Source organism: Peromyscus maniculatus, chromosome 8 (genome assembly GCF_049852395.1).
Source record: "Peromyscus maniculatus bairdii isolate BWxNUB_F1_BW_parent chromosome 8, HU_Pman_BW_mat_3.1, whole genome shotgun sequence".
NCBI lineage: Eukaryota > Metazoa > Chordata > Mammalia > Rodentia > Cricetidae > Peromyscus > Peromyscus maniculatus.
Genome location: NC_134859.1, coordinates 97351161 through 97371810, shown reverse-complemented (window position 1 = coordinate 97371810; position 20650 = coordinate 97351161). Strand labels below are relative to the sequence as shown.

The window sequence follows — 20650 nt, the reverse complement described above, 5'->3', positions numbered from 1 at the left end:
GTTTGTTTGTTTGTTTGTTTGTTTAGCTTTCTGAGAACTCTTTACATTGATTTCCATAGTTGTTGAACCAAGTTATACTCTCATCAACAGTGAATAGGAATGCAACATTCCCTGCATCCTCTCCAGCATTTGTTGTTATTTGTGGGTTTTGATGATCTCCTTTCAGACTGGGATGAGATAGAATGCCAAAGCAGTTTTCATTTGCATTTCTCTGATGACTACATTTTAAAAATTGTTCATTAGATCTTTACAGAGATCTTGAGAGATGCCCAGACCTGGGAATTGAGAACTATGGTGTTTCTATAACAACACTGAATGAGGTGTTCCTGAAACTAGAAGGAAAATCAACAATTGACCAGTCGGGTAGGTAAAAAGAAAGAAAGCCATCATGATATGTCCATTTTGAAAATGGTACATTTCAACAGTCATGACAGTTGTTGTTGTTGTTGTTGCTCTTTGGAGTTCTATAGAAATCAGGAAATCCATCGCCATCTGTTGCCATCTCTACCACAGATGCGCCTCACCTGGGATGTCTGACAAGACCTGACCAAGTGTTTATTCTCTATCCTGTGTCCATCAAAATGCTTTCTTGGAAACTTTTATTTTTAAAAAATGATCCATTTAAACTTTGGACATGTGTTACTTATATTACTTGATACATAGGAATAAATTACTTTTTAAAAAGATTTATTTCATTTTTAGTTGTGTGTGTGTGTGTGTGTGTGTGCCCATGGAGGCCAGAGTCATTGGATCCCCTGAAGCTGGAGTTTTAGGCAGTTCTGAGTTGCCAACATGGATGCTGGAAACCAAATTCAGAACCTCTGGAAGAGCAGTTTTAACCATCAAGCCATCTCTGCAGTTCCAATAGGAATACTTTTCTAAAACAGGAAGCTTAAGACATTCAACAGTAAGATCAATAACAGGTGTAGTTTGAGGAAAAGGAATAATTTTTGAAGATAACTTTCCTTTGATTTTATTAATGAAAATCCACCCTTGGTTTCATAGAAAACAAGTTGGAGCCAACAAGGTAAAGGAAAGAGAGGCTGCTTCTCTAGTGAGAACTCTAATTCTTGAGGCTATTTCTTACCCATCTTTTCACAGATGTCTGGGTTCAACATGGTTTTGAGTTCCTCTAGGAATAAAGTACATTCCAGTGCTACCTGCCTTCAGGAGTACTTGAGTCGGTTACTCCAACGTTCATGGTCTCTCTTTTTGCTGGGTTTCTTGTGGGCAGACAGGAAAAGAAGCAAGTAATAGGAATACTACTTTGTCTTCTTGTCAGAAGCCATTGGTCGTGCCTGGTCTTGGCTACAGTGGTGATAGCCTAATGGTAGTTACTCATATCCACTTTTCATTTTCTTTTGTAACACCCTCTAGTTCCAGTAATTTGTTCAAAGAGGGATGTGTGTCATTGGGGAGTCAATAAGTTTGTTCACAAAGCACTTCTAGCTGGGCATGGTGGTACTCACCTATAATCATAGCTCTTGGGAGACTGAGGCAGGAACATCATGAGCTCAAGGCTGACCTGTATTACAAAGTGAGGTCCCTTTTCAAAAAGACCCACAAAATTTTAAAATCTATTTCTAATATTTCAGTACACACAAATACATTTAACTTGTATAAATTGACCTTGTAACAAAAACAAAACCCAAAAAGACTCTTGAGGGTTCTCTTATTATTGTCATAGTTTGTTAGGGAAACTGTTGAGTTTATGGGTCAATGTTATTATCTAGTTAATGAATTGTAATTTATATAACATGAGCTGTTCATCTGCTGTTTTTCCTATTGAGGAGTTCAGCATCAGCTGCTCTGTAACACTCATGCAAAGCAACCTTTAGAATGTTTTCTTTACCCAGCAAGCTGCTTTGTGCCCGCCACAAGTATCTCCCCATGAGATTCTCCTTAAGCAACTTATACTTTTCTCTGCTCTGTGCCTTAATATATAAATGGAAAAAATACTGTTTTACATTCTTTTAGGTCAGCTCTGCTATCATATGCATTAGCATGTGGACATTCCCTATGCTGTTCTATTTCACAGCTCTCTTTTAAAGAAACATCATTTGAAATAGTTTCAACTTTCAAGGTTGTATTGGCATATTTTTGTTTTATCTTGGAATTCTGTTTTCCCACAAGAGAATTTTTTAAATATCTGGATTAAAAAATGCTTTCAGAGAAAAATTTAATCACTTATTAGAGATTGCTTGCTTTTGTTTCATAGATGTCAATGTTTCAGAAGCTGCAGGAACAAGGGGCACAGGGAGGCTTGCTGAAATGGAACAACTTGTCTCTTTACTCAATGCGGCGAGCAATAGGAAAGGGGGCATGGCACTCTGGTGGCAGCAGCTCTGTGCAGTTGTCAGGCTTCGCTTCTTGAAGTTAAAACACGAAAGGAAATCTGTCTTTTTTCTGTGAGTATCAAGATATCCTGGCATCTTCCAATTGTTGCATTAAAATACCCCTAAGTAGAACAGCAGGAAAAAAGTGATAAAAAATAAATTCCAGTGCAGGTATGTACCTGTTATTTCTGTTAACATTCTTGGTATTTACACATTATTATATTAATACATTGGGTGAAAAAGCTCTCAGAAATAATATGAGGCACAGACTCTTTCTTTATTACTGGTACTCCATTAAAGTCTCCACAGTAGAAATGGACACCTTAGAACTTAATGTTGTACGTGTGTGTTTGACTCCTGACTCACAGATTTCACAGAATTCTCTGGAACTGGAATGTGTCTGTAAAGGTGATACCTGTTCACATTCTCCCGTGTCTCTGGGGCTCTTATGTGAAGGCTGACCCTTCTCAATGCCTGCCAAATGTCAGGCACTTTTAGGAGCTGGACATGTAAGACATCAGTTGACTCCCAAGGAATTGGTCTTGTGACATTAGTCCCCTGTGCTCATCTCATAGTCAATCAATAAGATGTCAGTCTGTTCACACATGGGAGCCAGGACATATAGAGAATTCCAGTCGTACTTGTTGAATAAGTGATTCAAATTGAAAACATTTACAAGGTTGAGATCAAAAGAAAAAAAAATCTTTGCAGATAATTCAGAAATGCTTTGAAAATCAGAGTGGGAGAAGCAAGAACAGAGGTTTGGCAACCATAGAGCCCAGCAGGCGAGAAGTCTTGGAGTTCCCCATGCCTGCAAAGGACATAAGGATGAGGTTCTGGCATTAGTGCTGGAGTTCTGAAATATAATTTTTACATGTTTTCAGATGGGGATCAAAAGAAACAGAAACACAAAAATGGATGGCATTTTGACCCTATGAGGATTAGAAAACTGTGTTGCCATGAGCAAGAGTAGACAGTGGGGGGGGGGGGGGAAGAGAGCAAGACTTGAGTCGGGGGCGGGGGGCAGGCAGGACAGTAGAATAGAAGCAGGTGAAAATGAGACTAAAGCTCAGCTTATAATCTAAGGAACCCCCTTCTAAAACTGTACGGGCTGTCCCATGGTCAGAGAGCAGCAGGAGGAGTGTACTGAGGGCAAGTCCTGGTTATCACTCCCATTTCAGAGATGAGGACAAGTTCAAGAACTAAAACAAGGCACCATGCACACGACTGTCTATTTTTACTAATGTCTTGCTTGTATTCTATCCGTATCTTTTAAAGAATGTTTTAAGACTGGAAAATGGCTACAGGTCTATGTTGTCAATTTTTTTTCTATGTAGGATTCTGATTTTGGGGATTGGACTTCTGCATATTTTGTCAGCAAATATCCATAGGATAGTACGTGACAGCGATTACTGCTGGGAACTGTCTCCTTATATGTACTTCCTCTCCCCTGGCCAACAACCACATGAGCCTCTCACTAACTTATTGATCATCAACAAAACAGGTAAAAATGCCGCTAATATGTAGTTGAGGAATATTGTCACTGTTAAAAAACATTGCTTAGAAAAGACACACATGAAAAAAAGATGAACATGTTTTGCACCTAGTTTAGGAAACTCCATCCTAAATTGGAACAATGATGCCAGAAATGTATGATAAAGGAGATACGTATTATATCAGCACACATTGAAAATCAAGAAGTTTAGCCGGGCGGTGGTGGCACATGCCTTTAATTCCAGCACTCAGGAGGCAGAGCCAAGGGGATCTCTGTGAGTTCGAGGCCAGCTTGGACTACCAAGTGAGTTCCAGGAAAGGTGCAAAGCTACACAAAGAAACCCTGTCTCAAAAAACAAAAACAAAAACAAAAAAAATCAAGAAGTTTTACATAAAAATACTGTGAAAGTTTAATGTCACAATGACCATAACAGGAGATTTGAGAAGTTGGATAGAATAGCATGTTGGTAGGAATAACTTGTAAAATTTAAAACATTTTAATTATATCACCACCGTTGCAGCCATTAGGATAAGGCAATAATATATTGTTTAGTTCATTTCTATTTCTATTCTAAAACTCACAAGATGTTAGCAAACATTATTTTTAATGATCAGAGTTATTTTTTAACTAAAAGAAATCAGAAGTATACAAGCATTATTATTAATATCATTATTGAACCATAATTAGAAAGTCTATAAAAGAAGAGAAGACCTAGGAAGAAGGTTCAGTGCAAGTGTGAGGACAGAGTTCTGATCTCCAGAGCCCACATAAATGCTTGTTGGGTGTGGAGGCCTCTCTATAATCCCAGAGCTCAGGAGGCAGAGACAGCGCTACCCAGAACAAGGTGACCAGAAAGACCAGCTGAATGGGTGTGTCTGGCCCACGTGAGAGACCCTGCTTCAATACATACAGTAAAGAGTGATCAAAGAAGATGTCTGGCTTCCACTTTGGCCTCCACATGCATGTACTCACATGTGCTCACACACTTATGCTAACATGCATGCAGATACATAAAGCAAACAGGGAACAACAGGTATTTGTTCAGAGGAGAATTAAAATCTATACTATTCCATGCTGTAATATATAAATGACAGAAGAGTCATTTTGATACATAATCATGTTGCATTCCCTTGGTTTATAGTGCCTGTTCTACTGTCTATTAGGAGCACAGATTGATGACTTCATACATTCGCTGGAGAAACAGAACATATCTTTGGACGTTGATGCCTTTGGGACTAGAAATGGCACAGAAGAGACTCTGTACAATGGAGCCATCATACTGTCTGGTGGTGAGAATGTACGTGCGTCTCCAGTTAGTGACTAGGGACAGAGCTGTGGCTCTGACAGGGCAATCTGATGAAAAACGGAGTCCGAGACATTTTATACCAATAATGTATATGACCATATATTTTAAATTTGGGGAGAGAATTTGGGCTATGATTATACCATGTAAACCTAAAACTTACTTAAGAGAATGCATAAGATTCCTACTTTCATTCTTTTTTCAGAGAACTTTGTTCATGGGTTTAATAATAATAAAGTTATATTAATTACTAGCTCAATATACAATTATTACCTGAGTTTGATTCCTGGAATCCACATGGTGGAGAGAACTGACTCCTGCAAGTTGTCCTCTGACCTCCACACATGCACATGTGTGTACATGCATAGATGTAGACACACACACATTGATTAATGAATGTGAAAAATTAAAAACAATACAATTTCTAGCTGTTATTTCAAACTGCAGGCCAGAGGCCTCAAATGTAACCCCTAAATTAGGCACAGTCTGTAAATGTTACATGGCCTTTCTTGAGATGTGAATAAAACCAAAGACCTTATTCTACACATCTAGCTTAGTAAATCAATCAATTTATTGGATTTTCTTACAGGAGTGTGGGTGAATCTGGCATCTGTATTATCACAGAGTTCACCCCAGCATGACTAACAGTTCCCAAAAGACCATCACTACAATTCACTGCAGTTTGTAGACAGCTCCACAGAAGAGTCTCTTCTCCCTCAGCAACATAACTATAGCCACAAGAAGGGGCCTCATAGGCCATGTAATTTCATGAACTTCTTGATTCTTATCCATCTCACATCTCCTTCAGGAGGGAATGTTTCAATTCTAAGGAATGACTACATGACTGTAGTCATAATTAGTTTGTCCCATTAAAGGTTTGTTTTAAATTTTACTTATTTTCCAATACTTAATTAGGGTATTTAAAAATTACGGCATTGATTTGTGCATCTTCAAGGAAAGGGGAATTGCAGAAGCACCAGTACATCAACCACATCACAAAGAATGCACCCTCCTGTCAGCATTTGAAAAGAGTGTTTACACATTGCACACACTACTTTTATGTTTCCTCTTTCTGTGCTGATAATCTTTTTGTTACCTTCTAGAATTACAACTTTATGTTAGTATGCAACACCAAGAGACTGAATTGTTTTCCAGTTCTGGTGGATATTGTGAGTAATGGGCTACTTGGACTGTTCACATCGTCAGCACACATTCAAACTGACCGCAGCACATTTCCTGAGGTTGGTGTGTATGTGTAGATTCTACTGTATCTCAAGCTTTCTGGATCATTCCATTCAGAATGGTTTCTATGTTATTGTTAGAGTTTCTTTCCTACATTAGATAAGCATTTGGATCTATCTTAGTATGTATTTATATTAATTTGATATATACACTGTTATAATATATCATATATGACTATGCATATTCAGTTGAACTGTTACCTGTAAGTACTAAATGATAAATTAGGGGAGAGAATCCAAACACTCTGACTCACACCTATAATTCTAGGAGTTGTGAGGTTAAGGCAGGAACATTATGAGTTCAAGGCTAACCTGCATTTTCATGATAAGAAGGAGGAAGGCAGGAAGGAGGGGAAAAATAGAATGTGAAACTTGTAAGGTTGGAATTCCTGAATATTAAATTGGTTGCATTGGTTTAAACTGCCAAAATATTACAACAGTTATTGGAAGCCTAAAAATACTGATCATCTTTAAATGTCAGTCTAAATTTTAGAATTTTACAGTCATAATAATGCCTTGTCCTCATTATTATTTCCATTTTCATAATCATGGATATATGTATATATGTATGTATATATGTGTGTGTGTATGTATATATATATATATATATATAAGCAAAATCTATATTGAAAATTGAATTAGGATGTAAAGAGGAGGAAATCTCAAAACAAACCCAAGGCAATATTATAGGAAATTGATTATGTTTTGAGCAATGTAATCTGGACAATGATTTTCAACTTTGCACATTAAGTACACTGCATTACTTTCATTCCTAGGATAATAGCTACGGACCATTCTTTCATTTGCCTTATTTCTTCTCATGTATCCTCGTGATGGCCTCTGTTCCTCCTTATATCTCCATGACCAGCATTGATGACTACAAGGTAGTGGGAAATAATGGAAATTTTAGTTGATTTAAACAATTGGAAGTTATTTATAATGTGATTGTGGGACTTTTATTTAGTGTGGTGTGCATGTTTATACACTGAGCAGTTAATTCAAATACAATTGCACATTATAGAAGTAAAAAGCAAGAATGAAATAAAGGAAGGAGGAGGGAGGAACAGATGGAAAGATAAAGAGAAAAGAAAATGAGAAGTAGATAACAGCTTGGTTTGTTTTACTTCTGGATAATGGAGGCATTATGATGAAATTTGACCCCCTAAAACTTAATCTTTTCAGTGGAAGACTGGTTGAGATTTCCTTAGAAAAGGAAATAATAAATTTGAGTTGTTGCCAGACAATGGTGGCACACGCCTTAAATCCCAGCACTTGGGAGGCAGAGCCAGGCGGATCTTTATGAGTTCAAGGCCAGCCTGGGCTACAGAGCGAGATCCAGGAAAGGCACAAAGCTACACAGAAAAACCCTGTCTTGAAAAACAAAAACAATCAAACAAAAAATTTGAGTTGTATGTCACACCTTTCTTCTTGGAAATAATTCATGAAACAGAGAGAAAGATCTCAAGCATCACACAAAGATCTTATTAAAATAAAAAGAAGAACTTGGAATTCAAAAAGATTACAGTGGCTAGAAGTTGCATATAAGTGTTCTGTCAAAGAAGAAATTACATAGAGCAAGGACTATAGAACTCTACACAGGGTTGTTTAGAGTCTGTGTCAATACTGAGCTATGTATACATAGGGTAGAACTTCATGGTGTCAAGAATGTACAGGTCTCCATAAGATGAGCAAGTTCAAAAAGTGATGCAAGACTGGAAATAACTATTTCCAATCATGAATTGTAGGGGTTCACCAAAGGATTCAACTTCAGAGCAAGATTTAAGAACCAGGGACACAGCTCAGTGAGTAAAGTGCTTACCATCCAGGCAGGAGGACCTGACTTTGATCCCTAGCATCCATGTAAAAATCAAGCCATGGTGGTATGCTCTCAACTCCAGCACTAGGAAGCAGAGACAGGAAGATTCCAGGAACTCACTCTATCCAAATCAATGAATCATGTGTTCAGTGAGAGATCCTGTCTAAATGATGATGATGATGATGATGATGATGATGATGATGATGGAGGGAGATGCCCAATGTTGTTAGAATCTTAGATGGTCTTTAATAGAAAACCCAGAGCCAGATATCAGGGTGAAAGCTGAAAGATTAGAGAAGCAGAACAGCCAGTCACTAGTCCTTACCTCTACAAAATCCTCAGTCTAATAAAGAGAGTGAGTTCCTGTTTCCACACGCCTTACATACCTTTCTCTGCCCTGCCATATTACTTTCTGGGATTAAAGGTGTGTGTGCTTCCCAAGCAAAGGCATGAGATCTCAAGTGCTGGGATTAAAGGGGTGTGCCACCACTGCCTGACCTTTATGTCTAATCCAGTGGCTGGCTCTGACCTCTGATCCTGACAAGTTTATTAGGCTACACAATACATCACCACAATTCAATATCAATCTCCAGCCTCAAAAGGCACATACATCCATAGGATGCAAGGCCACACCTGTGCATTCACATGTGAACACACATATGTGTACACACACACACACACACACACACACACACACACACCTCATCCAAAAGAATAGGGCTAAAGTAGTTCTTGAGTAAAGCATTTAATAAAAACAAAAGGTTCAAGTTAATCTACAAATATGGTAACACTTGCCAGGACAAAAATCAAACCTTCTTAAGTAAGAATACAAACCCAGTATGTGACAAGGTAAATTCACAATGTCCAATATCCAAGAAAAATTACTTGGATTTCAAAGAAACAGGAAAACATGTACTGAAACAAGAAGGGAAAAGGTCAATTGAAAACAGACCCAGAAATGACAAGGAAAATAAAAGAAGTAATATTTAAAAAGAAAATGTTATTATGATCAAGGTTTTAATCAAAAGAATGAACATGGTCAGGAAAGGTATAAAAAAAAACAATCAAGTGGAACTCCTATACGTACCTGACATATCTGTATAAAAAACAATGAATGCGATTTAAAATAAAACACACAGGTAAAAAAAAGAATGAACTGGAAGACAGCAACAATAGACCATAAAACTGAAGCACAGAAAAGAAAAACAACTCTGGAAAAATAATCTAAGCTTTAATGATTCATGGGACAATATTAATTGAGCTATCATACCTTTAATAAGATGATCAAAAGCAGAAGAGATAGAAACGATAGAAAATACACCTGAATAAAACTTTTGAATTTTGTATCACTTGGTAGATTTCTTAATATAAAATTTAGTGTAGCATATATCTGGAACATAAAATAACTACACAGCCAATGTATATTATTATGAAATATATTAATGACTTTAAAATGAGCAACTCCAAAGCTATAATGCCATATGCAATTATTTACAGTGTTTTAATCAGAATAAAACAATGAGAATTTTACATAAAAAATGGCTACCTTCATAAGTGTAAGAGATTAATTGTTTTACCACTGAAAGTTAGTGCTTAGATGGAGGATTTTACCCCTTGGGCCATTAAGTCAATGTTTGATTGACTGCACTATTACTCTGTCAGTGACTTTGGATGATTTATTTTTATTAACTACAACAGCACATTAGGATAAACTATTTGTATTAATAGCAACAGCAAGTTTTGATAGAGAAGCTTTAGGATGATCCACTTCCCTTAGTCTGTGTAGTGTTTAATCACTAATGATGGCTATCTCATTTGCTTATTTTCTATATGATTCTTAGTTTTACAAAAATAATATCCAACTGATGATTGCAATTTCATATCAGAACAGAGCTCAGCTCCAGCTGTGGATTTCAGGTCTCTGCCCATCTGCATACTGGTTTGGGCAGGCTCTGGTTGAGGTTCCAATCTACTGGGCACTCACTTCATCTATGTATGTTGCATTCTATGCCTCAGCCCAAGAGAGTATACTTGCAACTGGAGATCTATTTATTCAGGTAAGTGACAACATTCCTAAAACAACTATCATTAAGTGATTCAACCAAAAACTTGACATTAACATATAATACACTATTTCAGTTTTTAATATTTTCATTTTTATAAGGCTTTCTTAAAGTGTGGTTAAAATATATATGACATAAAATTGTTGCTATGGCTTTTTTTTTTTTGGACAGGGTCTAACTGTGTAGTTCTAGCTGGCTTTGAACATATGGAGATCATCCTGAGTACTAAGATTGAAGATTAAAAACTACTATGGCTGGCTCCCTTTGACTGTTTTGTCTTTGAGATTCAGTAACACTGGTTGCATATTCTCAAATTATATTCTTAAACATTTTTGTCACCCTCACACATAAAGCTTCACTTAAGTGGCACCAGAAACCAAGATCCTATACTGAGAATACAAGCACCCATCGGTATGACTATCTCCAAGCAGGGACTGTGGTAGACCAAGAGTAGTCAGAACACACCAAAGCCCTCTAAGTTGTTGGTTTTTGAGTTAGTTGTTGTATGTAAACTTTTGCTTGCAGAAAACTGACAGTTGCCTCTCTCCTGGTTTTGTGTTTTTTATAATGTTCCTGCTGAGAAATGAGAAGTCTAAGCCACCCACTCTACCTCTCTCTGTGATATTTAAGTTATTATAAATGAAGGAACATGAAAATATTGTTTCATGATATTAATACATTCAAATGTTTTCATGTATCACAATACTTATTCTCATATTCCTATTAATTCCAGATGCTGTATGTTGGTGGTTATGCCATGTCAATTATTTTTATGACTTATGTGATTTCATTCATCTATCACAAGGGGAGGAAAAATAGTGGCATTTGGTCACTTTGCTTTTATTTTGTAAGTATGTTTACTATGTTTTTACTTTTATGGTGAAGTTTAGTACTAACACTTTTTTAATGTTTTTGGTTGGTGTAAAATAAACTAATTATACTTTAAAATACTTCACATGTATTTTTCTGAGAATTTTCATTTGAGATAATTATGGAAATGTATAATATATATGTTAAAATTTCCCTATTTCCATTTCACTTTCTTTAAAGTTAACAGAATAAGTTATAGGATCATAAAACAAACCTAGAGATAGTTTTGAAATTTCTTTTGGGAAAAAAGAATTAAATGAGGTACAAAGGACATGAAAATTTCAGAAGACTAGAAATTTTGTTAATTTAAAAATCTAAAATTAAAATATGATTCTTGAGAGATTACTTGTTAAGAATCATCAAATGACATCTTTTTCTAAACTTATAAGGGAAATATGTGTGACTTATATGTATTTATTCTAGCTTTTATTTTTTAAAAAATACTTAATTTTCCTCTCTGTATTAGAACTTGAGGAAAGAAACATGCAGATTATTTAGTCTCTGCTTCCAGGGAGTTAAATAAGAACTAACCTTCACCCCTAATATTTTGTATTTGAGGCACTGGAGGCGCCAAGCATCAAATTCAGCATCAAATGATGCTGTATTTGTATTTGCCACACTACTTATACTCTCATTTTATACAAATTAATTGCAATAGTTTATAGTCACTTGTGCAGCTGGAGAGCTTTTCTCTCCAGGTCCCACCAAGTCCCGCCATTCCCGGAGCCTACTTACAAAATAAACACACAAACTCTTACATTATTTAAACTGCTTGGTCATTAGCTCAGGCCTATCATTGTCTAGCTCTTACTCTTATATTTAGCCCATTTCTATTAATCTATACTGCTGTGGGGTGTTCTGTATGGCAAATGTGTTGCTCTGATTGGTTAGCAAATAAAACACTGATTGGCCAGTAGTCAGGCAGGAGGAAGTATAGGCGGGACAAGGAGGAGAAGAATTCTGGGAAGTGGGAAGGCTGAGTCAGACACTGCCAGCTGCCACCATGACAAGCTGCATGTGATGATGCCAGTAAGCCACGAGCCACGTGGCAAGGTATAGATTTATAGAAATGGGTTAATTTAAGATATAAGAACAGTTAGCAAGAAGCCTGCCACGGCCATACAGTTTGTAAGCAATATAAGTCTCTGTGTTTACTTGGTTGGGTCTAGCGGCTGTGGGACTGGCGGGTGAGAGAGATTTGTCCTGACTGTGGGCCAGGCAGGAAAACTCTAGCTACACTGTACTTTGCCACGTGGCTTGTGGCTTACTGGTACCTTACATCTTGCTTGTCCTGGTGGCGGCTCCAAGCAGTTTACCACTCTGCCTTCTTGTTTCCCTCAAGTCTCCTCTCTGTTAGTCCCACCTATACTTCCTGTCTGGCTACCGGCCAATCAGTGTTTATTTATACAGAGCGATATCCACAACACACTTGTTTCCACAAGTTAGCATGGACATTGACATATGGCATGGCATAGTATCATAAAACTGAATAATTAAAATAATATATATACATATATATATTACACATCCACACAATTGAATAATAAAAACCATATATGAAGAAGAGATTAATTCCTGAAAGTTAATAGGGAGTAAGATTTCCTAATGATGATAGTTTTCTAAAGATACACTTTTCTTCTTTAGAAGAAAAGGCAAATGGGATAAAAATCCAAAAGAAGAGAAACCTGAGCCTCTCCTATATAACAGTAGAACCTAGTGAAACGGTGTAGAGTAGAAAGCAGATTACAGGAAGGGACCTTGTTAGGATGGAAATTAAGACTAGAATCATGGCTTGCCATAAATGACATTCTCACTGATGAATCCTACAGTCGTCTATGTTTTGTTAAGGGAAACTTAGAAGGTTTTAGAATGGAAATACAGTCAGAGAAAAGTACTCTGGCATCAGAATGAACTGAAGAAAAGCACAGAACCTGATAGAAAAGCTTTGGCATTTCTTAGAAAGGAAAAGGTGAGGCCATGATGTTTTAAAGTTTGCACCTGTGACTTCTGTTCTGTTGGTAACTGTTGTTGTTTGCTTTTTATTCTTTTGGGGGGCTTGACACCCAGCTCCCAAATAAATCACTCACAGAGACTTATTCTTAATTATGAACTCCCAGCCTTAGCTTGGCTTAGTTTCTAGACAGCTTTTCTTAACTTACCCAATTTACCTTTTGCCTCTGGGCTTTTCCCATTCTCTTACTTCTGTAAATCTTGCTCTTACTCCATGGCTTGCTGTGTAGCTGGGGGGCTGTTCCCTAGAGTCCTCCTCCTTCTCTGGCTATTTCATCTCTCCTCCCAGATTTTCCCTCTATATATTCTCTCTGCCTGCCAGCCCTGCCTACCTTTTCTCCTGCCTTGCTAATTGGCTGTTCAGCTCTTTATTAGACCATCAGGTGTTTTAGACAGGCACAGTAACACAGCTTCACAGAGTTGAGCAAATGCAACATAAACAAAAGTAGCACACCTTAAAATAATATTCTACTACAGGTTCCAGTGCTACTCAGAGCCATGTTGCACACCTAAAATTCTCTTATCAATGTATCTGGGTGGGGGAAACCTCTAAAAAAGTACTGCTTCTATTCAATTTGAAACTATTTCTTTTTTATTATTACCCATAGCTTATTTAACTGCCTAGACAACATCAAACCAATTTAATTTTTGTTCTTCTGTAATTAAAACTGGATATAGAAACTTCATACATCAGATCCTATATCTGTCCAGCTTTGTCAATTTTCGAATGTCAAGCCAAATGATTTTAGCTAAGTCTAGGAAGAAAAGTCGATTTTTAACCTAGTTTATGAAATGGAAATCAGATTAGAATATATTCAATGCAAGCTTTCTCTAAGTTGAAAGCACATTTGGTGATATATTGTGTATCAAATAAAGCTTGCCTAAGAATCAGAGGACAGAGACAGCCACTAGATTAAACATAGATGCCAGGCAGTGGTGACACACACCTTTAATCCTAGCACTCAGGAGGCAGAGATTCATCTAGACCTCTGTGAGTTCAAAGCCACCCTGGACTACATGAGATTGATTCAGTCTAGAAGAGAGACAGAGCCATACAGTGGTGGCACACACCTTTAATTCCAGTACTTGGGAGTCACAAGCCTTTAATCCCAGCACTTGAGATCTCCTGCCTTTGCTACCAGTAATTGGGAAGCACACACTCCATTTATCCCAGCAGTAGGAAGGAAGTGAAATGGCTGGGTGGAGAAAGGTAGAGAAAGCATGAGAAGACAGGAACTACAGCTTTTTGGCTAAGGGCTCAGAGACTTTCAGTCAGAAGATTCGTGGAGATGGGATCTCACCTTCCATTTGGCCTGAGAATTCTGTAGTGGAGAGAAATTTCTCTAGTGACTTGTTCCTTTGTCTCTGTTTTTCAACATTTACCCCAATATCTGGCTCCAGGTTTTTATTATTGGTAAGACCATTTAGAATTTGAGCAACACACATTAAATTTTTGGTTTTAAGATTTATTTTTATTTTTAACTATGTATATGGGTATGTATTTTCAAAAATAAAGCTGCAAAAAAAAGGTGTTGTGTCCCTTGAAGCTGGAGTTACAGGAAGATGTGAGCTGCTTGATATGAGTACTGGGAACTAAATTCAGGTCCTCTGTAAGAGTAGTACATGCTCTTAACTGCTGAGCCAACCTGTAGCCCCTTACATTGCATTTTAGAAAACAACTTAAAATGTGTATTTCATTTTCTTTTAGGTTACTCTTTTTTCTATATATTTTATGATTCTTGGTCCCTTTCCAGATGAATTTCTGTTTTGTGCCATTACCCTAATCCCTCCTGCTACCCTGGCAGGCTGCACATTCTTACATTTGCAGGTAAGAAATATATAACATTTGTACAAGTGTCTCTGAATAGGAGGTCAGTTAGAAAAGCTTTGTCCTCAAGTTAGAAAATATGTACTTGGAAGACTGAAAATGTAGAATATTCTTAATTGAGCCATGAAGATTTTTGCCTGAGGGGAGGTCCATTTACCTACAAGTTAAAAAAAAAAAAGTAGCCTTTGGCTATATCCTGGGGAGATGGGTAGTGAGCAGTAGGAAAAAGAACACTAATATTAATAAAATCCTTGGACATGCTCAACCCTGATAGTACATATAAAATTCTTCCCTTATCTTTGAGCTTTGAGACTTTAAAGTGCTAGTATTTGTATCAATTTTATGCTACATTTTTGTATTTGATACTTTGTAACTAGAGATGATACAACAGCAATCCCAGCTTGTAGGAGGCCAGCTCCCACCTTTTTTTTAAAAGGGTTCCTATGAGGAGGAGAGAGGAATAAGAAACTTTTAGATAGAAAGATAGCAGAGAGGAGACAGACAGAAACACAGGATAGCTTCGGGAGGACCTGGATCAAAATCCACTGGCCTCTTCTATCTTTTCAAAAGGGCTTTTTGTAACAATGCCAAGGCATGGGTCAAAAGACCTTCCCCTTGCTAGATCAAAGCACACTGCACAGCCAAGTGCAGACCCTTCTGAACACTTGGTAACTACACCTGTGGTCAAATCATTCCCTTATGCAGCTCTGCTGGGTAAAGCAAGCTCAGATTCTCACTAGGAAACCTCTGTGGATCTCCACACCAGCTTTATTCACAGACTAGATGTATTCCCTGAAAACGATTATCACTTCATCCTTTAGAGTTTCTAGTGGAGGATCATAGGAAGGAGTGAGGTATCACAGAGGGCCATGAGTGTAGAAGGGGAAGGTGCCGTGAGAAACCCTGTCTCCTCTGCTTCCTGGGTTCTCTCAGTAGATGATTCACAAACATTGAATGTCATCCTTCAGAGAAAAGCTGCATGGCTCCCAGACCATGAAAAGAATGGTCACATTTGGATAACATTTATAACTTATAAACCTTTGTATTTAAATTGCTCTTTCTTTTGCAGAACTCTCAATTTTATGATATAGGTCTTGAAGAATCAAGCAGAGACTATTCCTTTCTGTTGTTCCTAGTAGTAAGTACCTCCTCATTTAAATATTACTGCACACAGAGATACCCTTAAGTAAATGGTACATGGGTGCTTTCTTGATCATATTTTGGGGAGAAAAATAAAACCAGTTCTGGAGTCCAAATCCAGAATGTATACCTGTTACACAAATGTTCTGCCACTAAGCAACATCCCCAGCCCTAGTTTGAAAATTAAGATGTTTTACCTAAGTAATTTCCAGAAAAGTTTCTAAGTATAGAGCCATTGTTTTTGTTTGTTTGTTTGTTTTTACAAATAACCAGTGACAAAATAAACTGTACCTTCCAATTGTAAAGACATAGTCTAGAGCAGTAGTTCTTAACTGGTGGATGGTGACCCCTTTGGCAAACATCTGTCTCCAAAAATATTTACATTACAATTTATAATAGTAGCAAAATTACAGTTATGAAGTAGAAATGAAAATAATTTTATGGTTGGGATCATCACAGCCTGAGGGACTGTATTAAAGGGTTTCAGGATTAGGAAAGTTAAGAGCCACTAGTCTAGATGGTTGGGAATATAGCTCAATGGATAAATTGATTATTATACAAGAGTCAATACTTGGGTGTATATTTGTATTTCCAGTATTCACTTAAATGCCAGGTGGGCATGACATCTCTGAACAAGAACTAACATGGTCTGCATTCAAGTGAGAGAGAAGCAGCCTCAGTTAATAAGCTGGAGAGTGATTGAGAATGACACCTAGTGTCATCCTCTGACCCTCCCACACACCTATATGCATACATGCATGCACATACATACATACATTTGTACATACATACATATGGTGTAACCAAAGTATGAATGAAGTTCAATGTATAAGATAATGTAGTACGGTGTGGGCACCTCCAGTGTTTCTGTACAAAGAAATGCAATTGGATTTGACTTGTTTTGTAAGCAAATGAATAGCTGGTTCTTGAAATTTTAACTATCCTGTCTCATGTACATCTGTAGAAGGCTGAGAGCTTGCAATTTACTTCTGATGTTAGCATTTGGTATTTCTAATTGACAATATCTCTCTCTTTCCCCTAGCCTTTCCTACATTTTGCCATCTTCCTAGCTATTCTTCGATGTTTGGAAAGCAAACTTGGAATGAAAACAATGGGAATGGATCCTGTGTTTAGGTTTGGAGAAATCAAATAGTGTTGTGTTCTTTACTGAATGATTTTGTATGACAGCAACATACAAGTTCTCAGAGATATCCTGTCCATTGGGCTGTGGTGAGGAGATAGCTATGGGAACAGAGATGCAATCATCAAAACATGGGTCCTGGGTCTTAAAGATGATTGTGGTTCCATGGTCAAAACGGGTCCAACACACCAGGAACACAGGAAATCCAGGGTTTCATCTGTCACTGTATGTAGGAAAGGACCAAGAATCATCACACGCAACAAGATTAGTTTGAATGACAACTGCTCTGTGTACTGGAAAGCTTCAGGGACACAGTCAATGCAGAAAGGACCACAGAGATGGGGGCGGGGAACTATGACAGCAACAGTAATTCCCTTGCTGATGGAGTGAGAAGCCTAGCCAGTGGGTCCTGTGCATTTTCTATCAAACTATAATAGAAAAAGAAATGGGATTAGGTATCCAGGGAGCTTGAAAGTAAGTATACTCTATTCAAGACTCAAGAACACAATCAGAAGTGTATTAGTCCTTTTTAGTCTTCATCCACTTTTGGATTCTACCTTTGGAGTTCACCACTTGTGTGGGAGAAGGGAGTGGCTGAATGGATAAAGGCACCTGACACTGGGGGTCTGAGGTCAACCCTAGTCCTACGTTGTGATAGGACAGAACAAACTCTTGAAAGCTGTTCTTTCCTTTTTCACCTCCTCCCCTTCTCTCTCTCTCTCTCTCTCTCTCTCTCTCTCTCTCTCTCTCTCTCTCTCTCACACACACACACACACACACACACACACACACACACACTAAGTAAACAAATGTAGAAATAAACAAAAAAAAAAAAAACAAAAATGATGAGTGAAAATGCTACATGCTTTTAATCCCAGCACTTGGGAGCAAGTGGATTTTTGTGTTTGAGGTCAATCTGGTCTACAAAGTGAGTTCCAGGAGAGCCAGAACTCTTTACACAGAGAAACTTTGTCTTGGAAAACAAAACAAAATGACAAATGACAAAAACCAACCAAACAAAAACCCAGAAAATGAATCTCCACTTGGCTGGGACTTTCCAGTTTGCCCCTGTGAATCCCAGGTGTCAAAGCCCTTCTGTCCTCGCTAAATGAGAATGGCTGGCCAGTCTACTCCCACATCAGCGCCATCTTTGTTAAAGAAAATTGGATAGAAGAGTCAACTTTTGATCTATCACCTATGAACACAACAAGGAAGGGAGGAAGAGAAGAGAACCCAAAGTAATTATCTAGTCATGAAAGTGTGAGCTGGAATGGAGAGGCAAGGGTTCCTCTGACACATCCCAAAGAAGTTGCTGTGCCTATTCACATAGCTAGATTGATTCTGAGCATTCTTGTCCATCACTCTAAAAACACTCTTGACAATGTTCGTAATTTGTATTAATTTTCTTCCCAGAGTACTTACTCCATAAGATGTGATGTGAAATTTGTTTGCTAAACTATGCATGTGATGCTGCCCATTGAGGTTAAAAAAATGATATGTCCATAAGAAAGAGAACTGACAAGAGTCAAGAAGCAGTAACTGCTTTACTTGGTGACACTTCGACCAGTAGTCATTGAGGTGGGAGGGAAATGGATTTGCTGACAAGAGATGAATAGTATAAAGATTTATTGTCATCCAGTCTACTCCGATATAAAATGTAGAGAACAGAATTGGTCTTGATACAGCCACGGACCCCAAGGATCACTTACTAATGGATTGCTTTGTCTGTAGAATTTCTTCAAGAAGTGGTCATGTATTTAACAATCCAGAAGAACCTGAAGGAGAAGATGAAGATGTGCGTCTAGAAAGAGTACGGACAGCAAGTGCTTTGACTTCGGCTGACTTCCAGGAGGTAAACCCTGTAAAGCAGCTCACAGCAGAAGTGTCCTAAGACTGTTTGCAGTTAAGGCATGTGTTCGAGAGTTCTACTTTAAAAGAAGGAACACCTTCAACTACGTCATAAATACTCTTAAAGGAAATGAGCACTTGTCCTGAGTGCATGGTGATAATGCATCATTGAGTGGCCATTGATTTGATCTCATGCTCAGGGTGCAGCAGCCTTACTCTTCAATAAATTTGCATTTTGGGTAAAAATCTTACTGCACTCAGTCCTGGTTGAAAAGGTGAGGTGCAGAGATATTCAATCTGACTATTTTATCCATGCTTAGATATTGTCAATCTAGTTCTACAAGCTCTGATAATAGAGTGTAAACCAGGTCACAAGAGCTATCTTATCTATTTGAAAGATGAAAGCCTAGTGACATAAGTGAGATATGAGTTCAGATGTCAAATTTGCAGCTAAAAATTTTATTGTTGGAAATAGGCACCACTGTGACTGCTTTTGATGTTCTTTCAATCAGCCATCACTGGAGAATGTACCTTTACCAAGCTTTCTGAGTCCCTCAGACATATACAAGTTTCTTTCTTAATTGTTCTATAATTAAACACCCATAGGATGTCCCAGTGGGCCTTTTATTTCTTTCAGTAAAAGCTGTAACCCTTTTGGGCTCTTTCAAACACTAGTAAGTATATTTAACTACTAAATTACCTTGTCGCCATTCCCTTCTGAGTGGTTGTGATAGAGTAGAAATCGGGATGCCCTTTGGAGGTTCTAAGGCTCATTACTAAAATAATTTAAGACTGGGCTCAAATGGAAACTTAAGGACAATTTTATTATATTTTCAAAGAAAACCCCCATGGTAGGAAAATTGTAGCACCATAGCAGGTGCCTGGAAAAGGAGAACGGAGAGGAGAAGGAAGGGGAAAACTCATGCCATTTTAAGCTGACATGGAGATCAGACAGATGGTGGGTGAGCAGCCATATTGCAGGGAGGGGGGCTTTAGAGAAAGAACAAGGAAATGCAAATGTTGGAAGAAAAGCCTGAAGTGTTAAGGAACACATGCTTAGAAAAGAGATAGAAGGAAGAGAATGAGAAGTTACAGTTTTCTGAAAAATTCAGAAACTATGTAGGCAGGTTCAGGGCCTTTACACAGCTGTGCCCTGTGTGCTCCTGTACTAGGGGTGAGGGTTCTTGAAGGTGTCAGGGCAGTACAACATCTCATCAAGGAAGTAATTGTTACACCTTTCTCTCAAGCACGGCTTACGATGATAAGGGCCAGCCCCTGGCCAAGTAAAAGACCTAGCCCAGCCGGAATGTTGAGAGACTCTATTCTATTGACCATAAGTTTTTTTTACCCTAATGATTGTTCCCAGACTGATACAAACACTCACCACCCACAGAGTAATATTCAAGGTGTTCTGTACAATAAGGGACATGATTAGCACTTTAAACCAAAGGTAAATGACAGACTTTATTATACTTGTTTCTATTTTATTTTATTTTTGTAATAGATCTTTTCCTTCAGTGAACTCAAGGTAGCCAGTGAGATGAGAAATCAAGTCTCTT

General features: G+C 37.9%; 1 protein-coding gene across 4 annotated transcripts in view; it reads left to right on the top strand.

Annotated features, from left to right (window-relative positions):
- LOC102910806 (ABC-type organic anion transporter ABCA8A-like) overlaps positions 1-20650 on the top strand; it is a 74593-nt gene that overhangs the window by 33216 nt on the left and 20727 nt on the right. For all 4 annotated transcript variants that reach the window (XM_006970460.4, XM_076543649.1, XM_042283041.2 and 1 more), the window contains 12 exons: positions 244-363; positions 2219-2408; positions 3674-3840; positions 4995-5128; positions 6238-6375; positions 7152-7259; positions 10078-10248; positions 10988-11101; positions 14843-14962; positions 16032-16100; positions 17145-17236; positions 18975-19095. In XM_006970460.4, the coding sequence (XP_006970522.1) occupies positions 244-363; positions 2219-2408; positions 3674-3840; positions 4995-5128; positions 6238-6375; positions 7152-7259; positions 10078-10248; positions 10988-11101; positions 14843-14962; positions 16032-16100; positions 17145-17236; positions 18975-19095 (1544 nt within the window). The remainder of the gene's footprint in view (positions 1-243; positions 364-2218; positions 2409-3673; positions 3841-4994; positions 5129-6237; positions 6376-7151; positions 7260-10077; positions 10249-10987; positions 11102-14842; positions 14963-16031; positions 16101-17144; positions 17237-18974; positions 19096-20650) is intronic.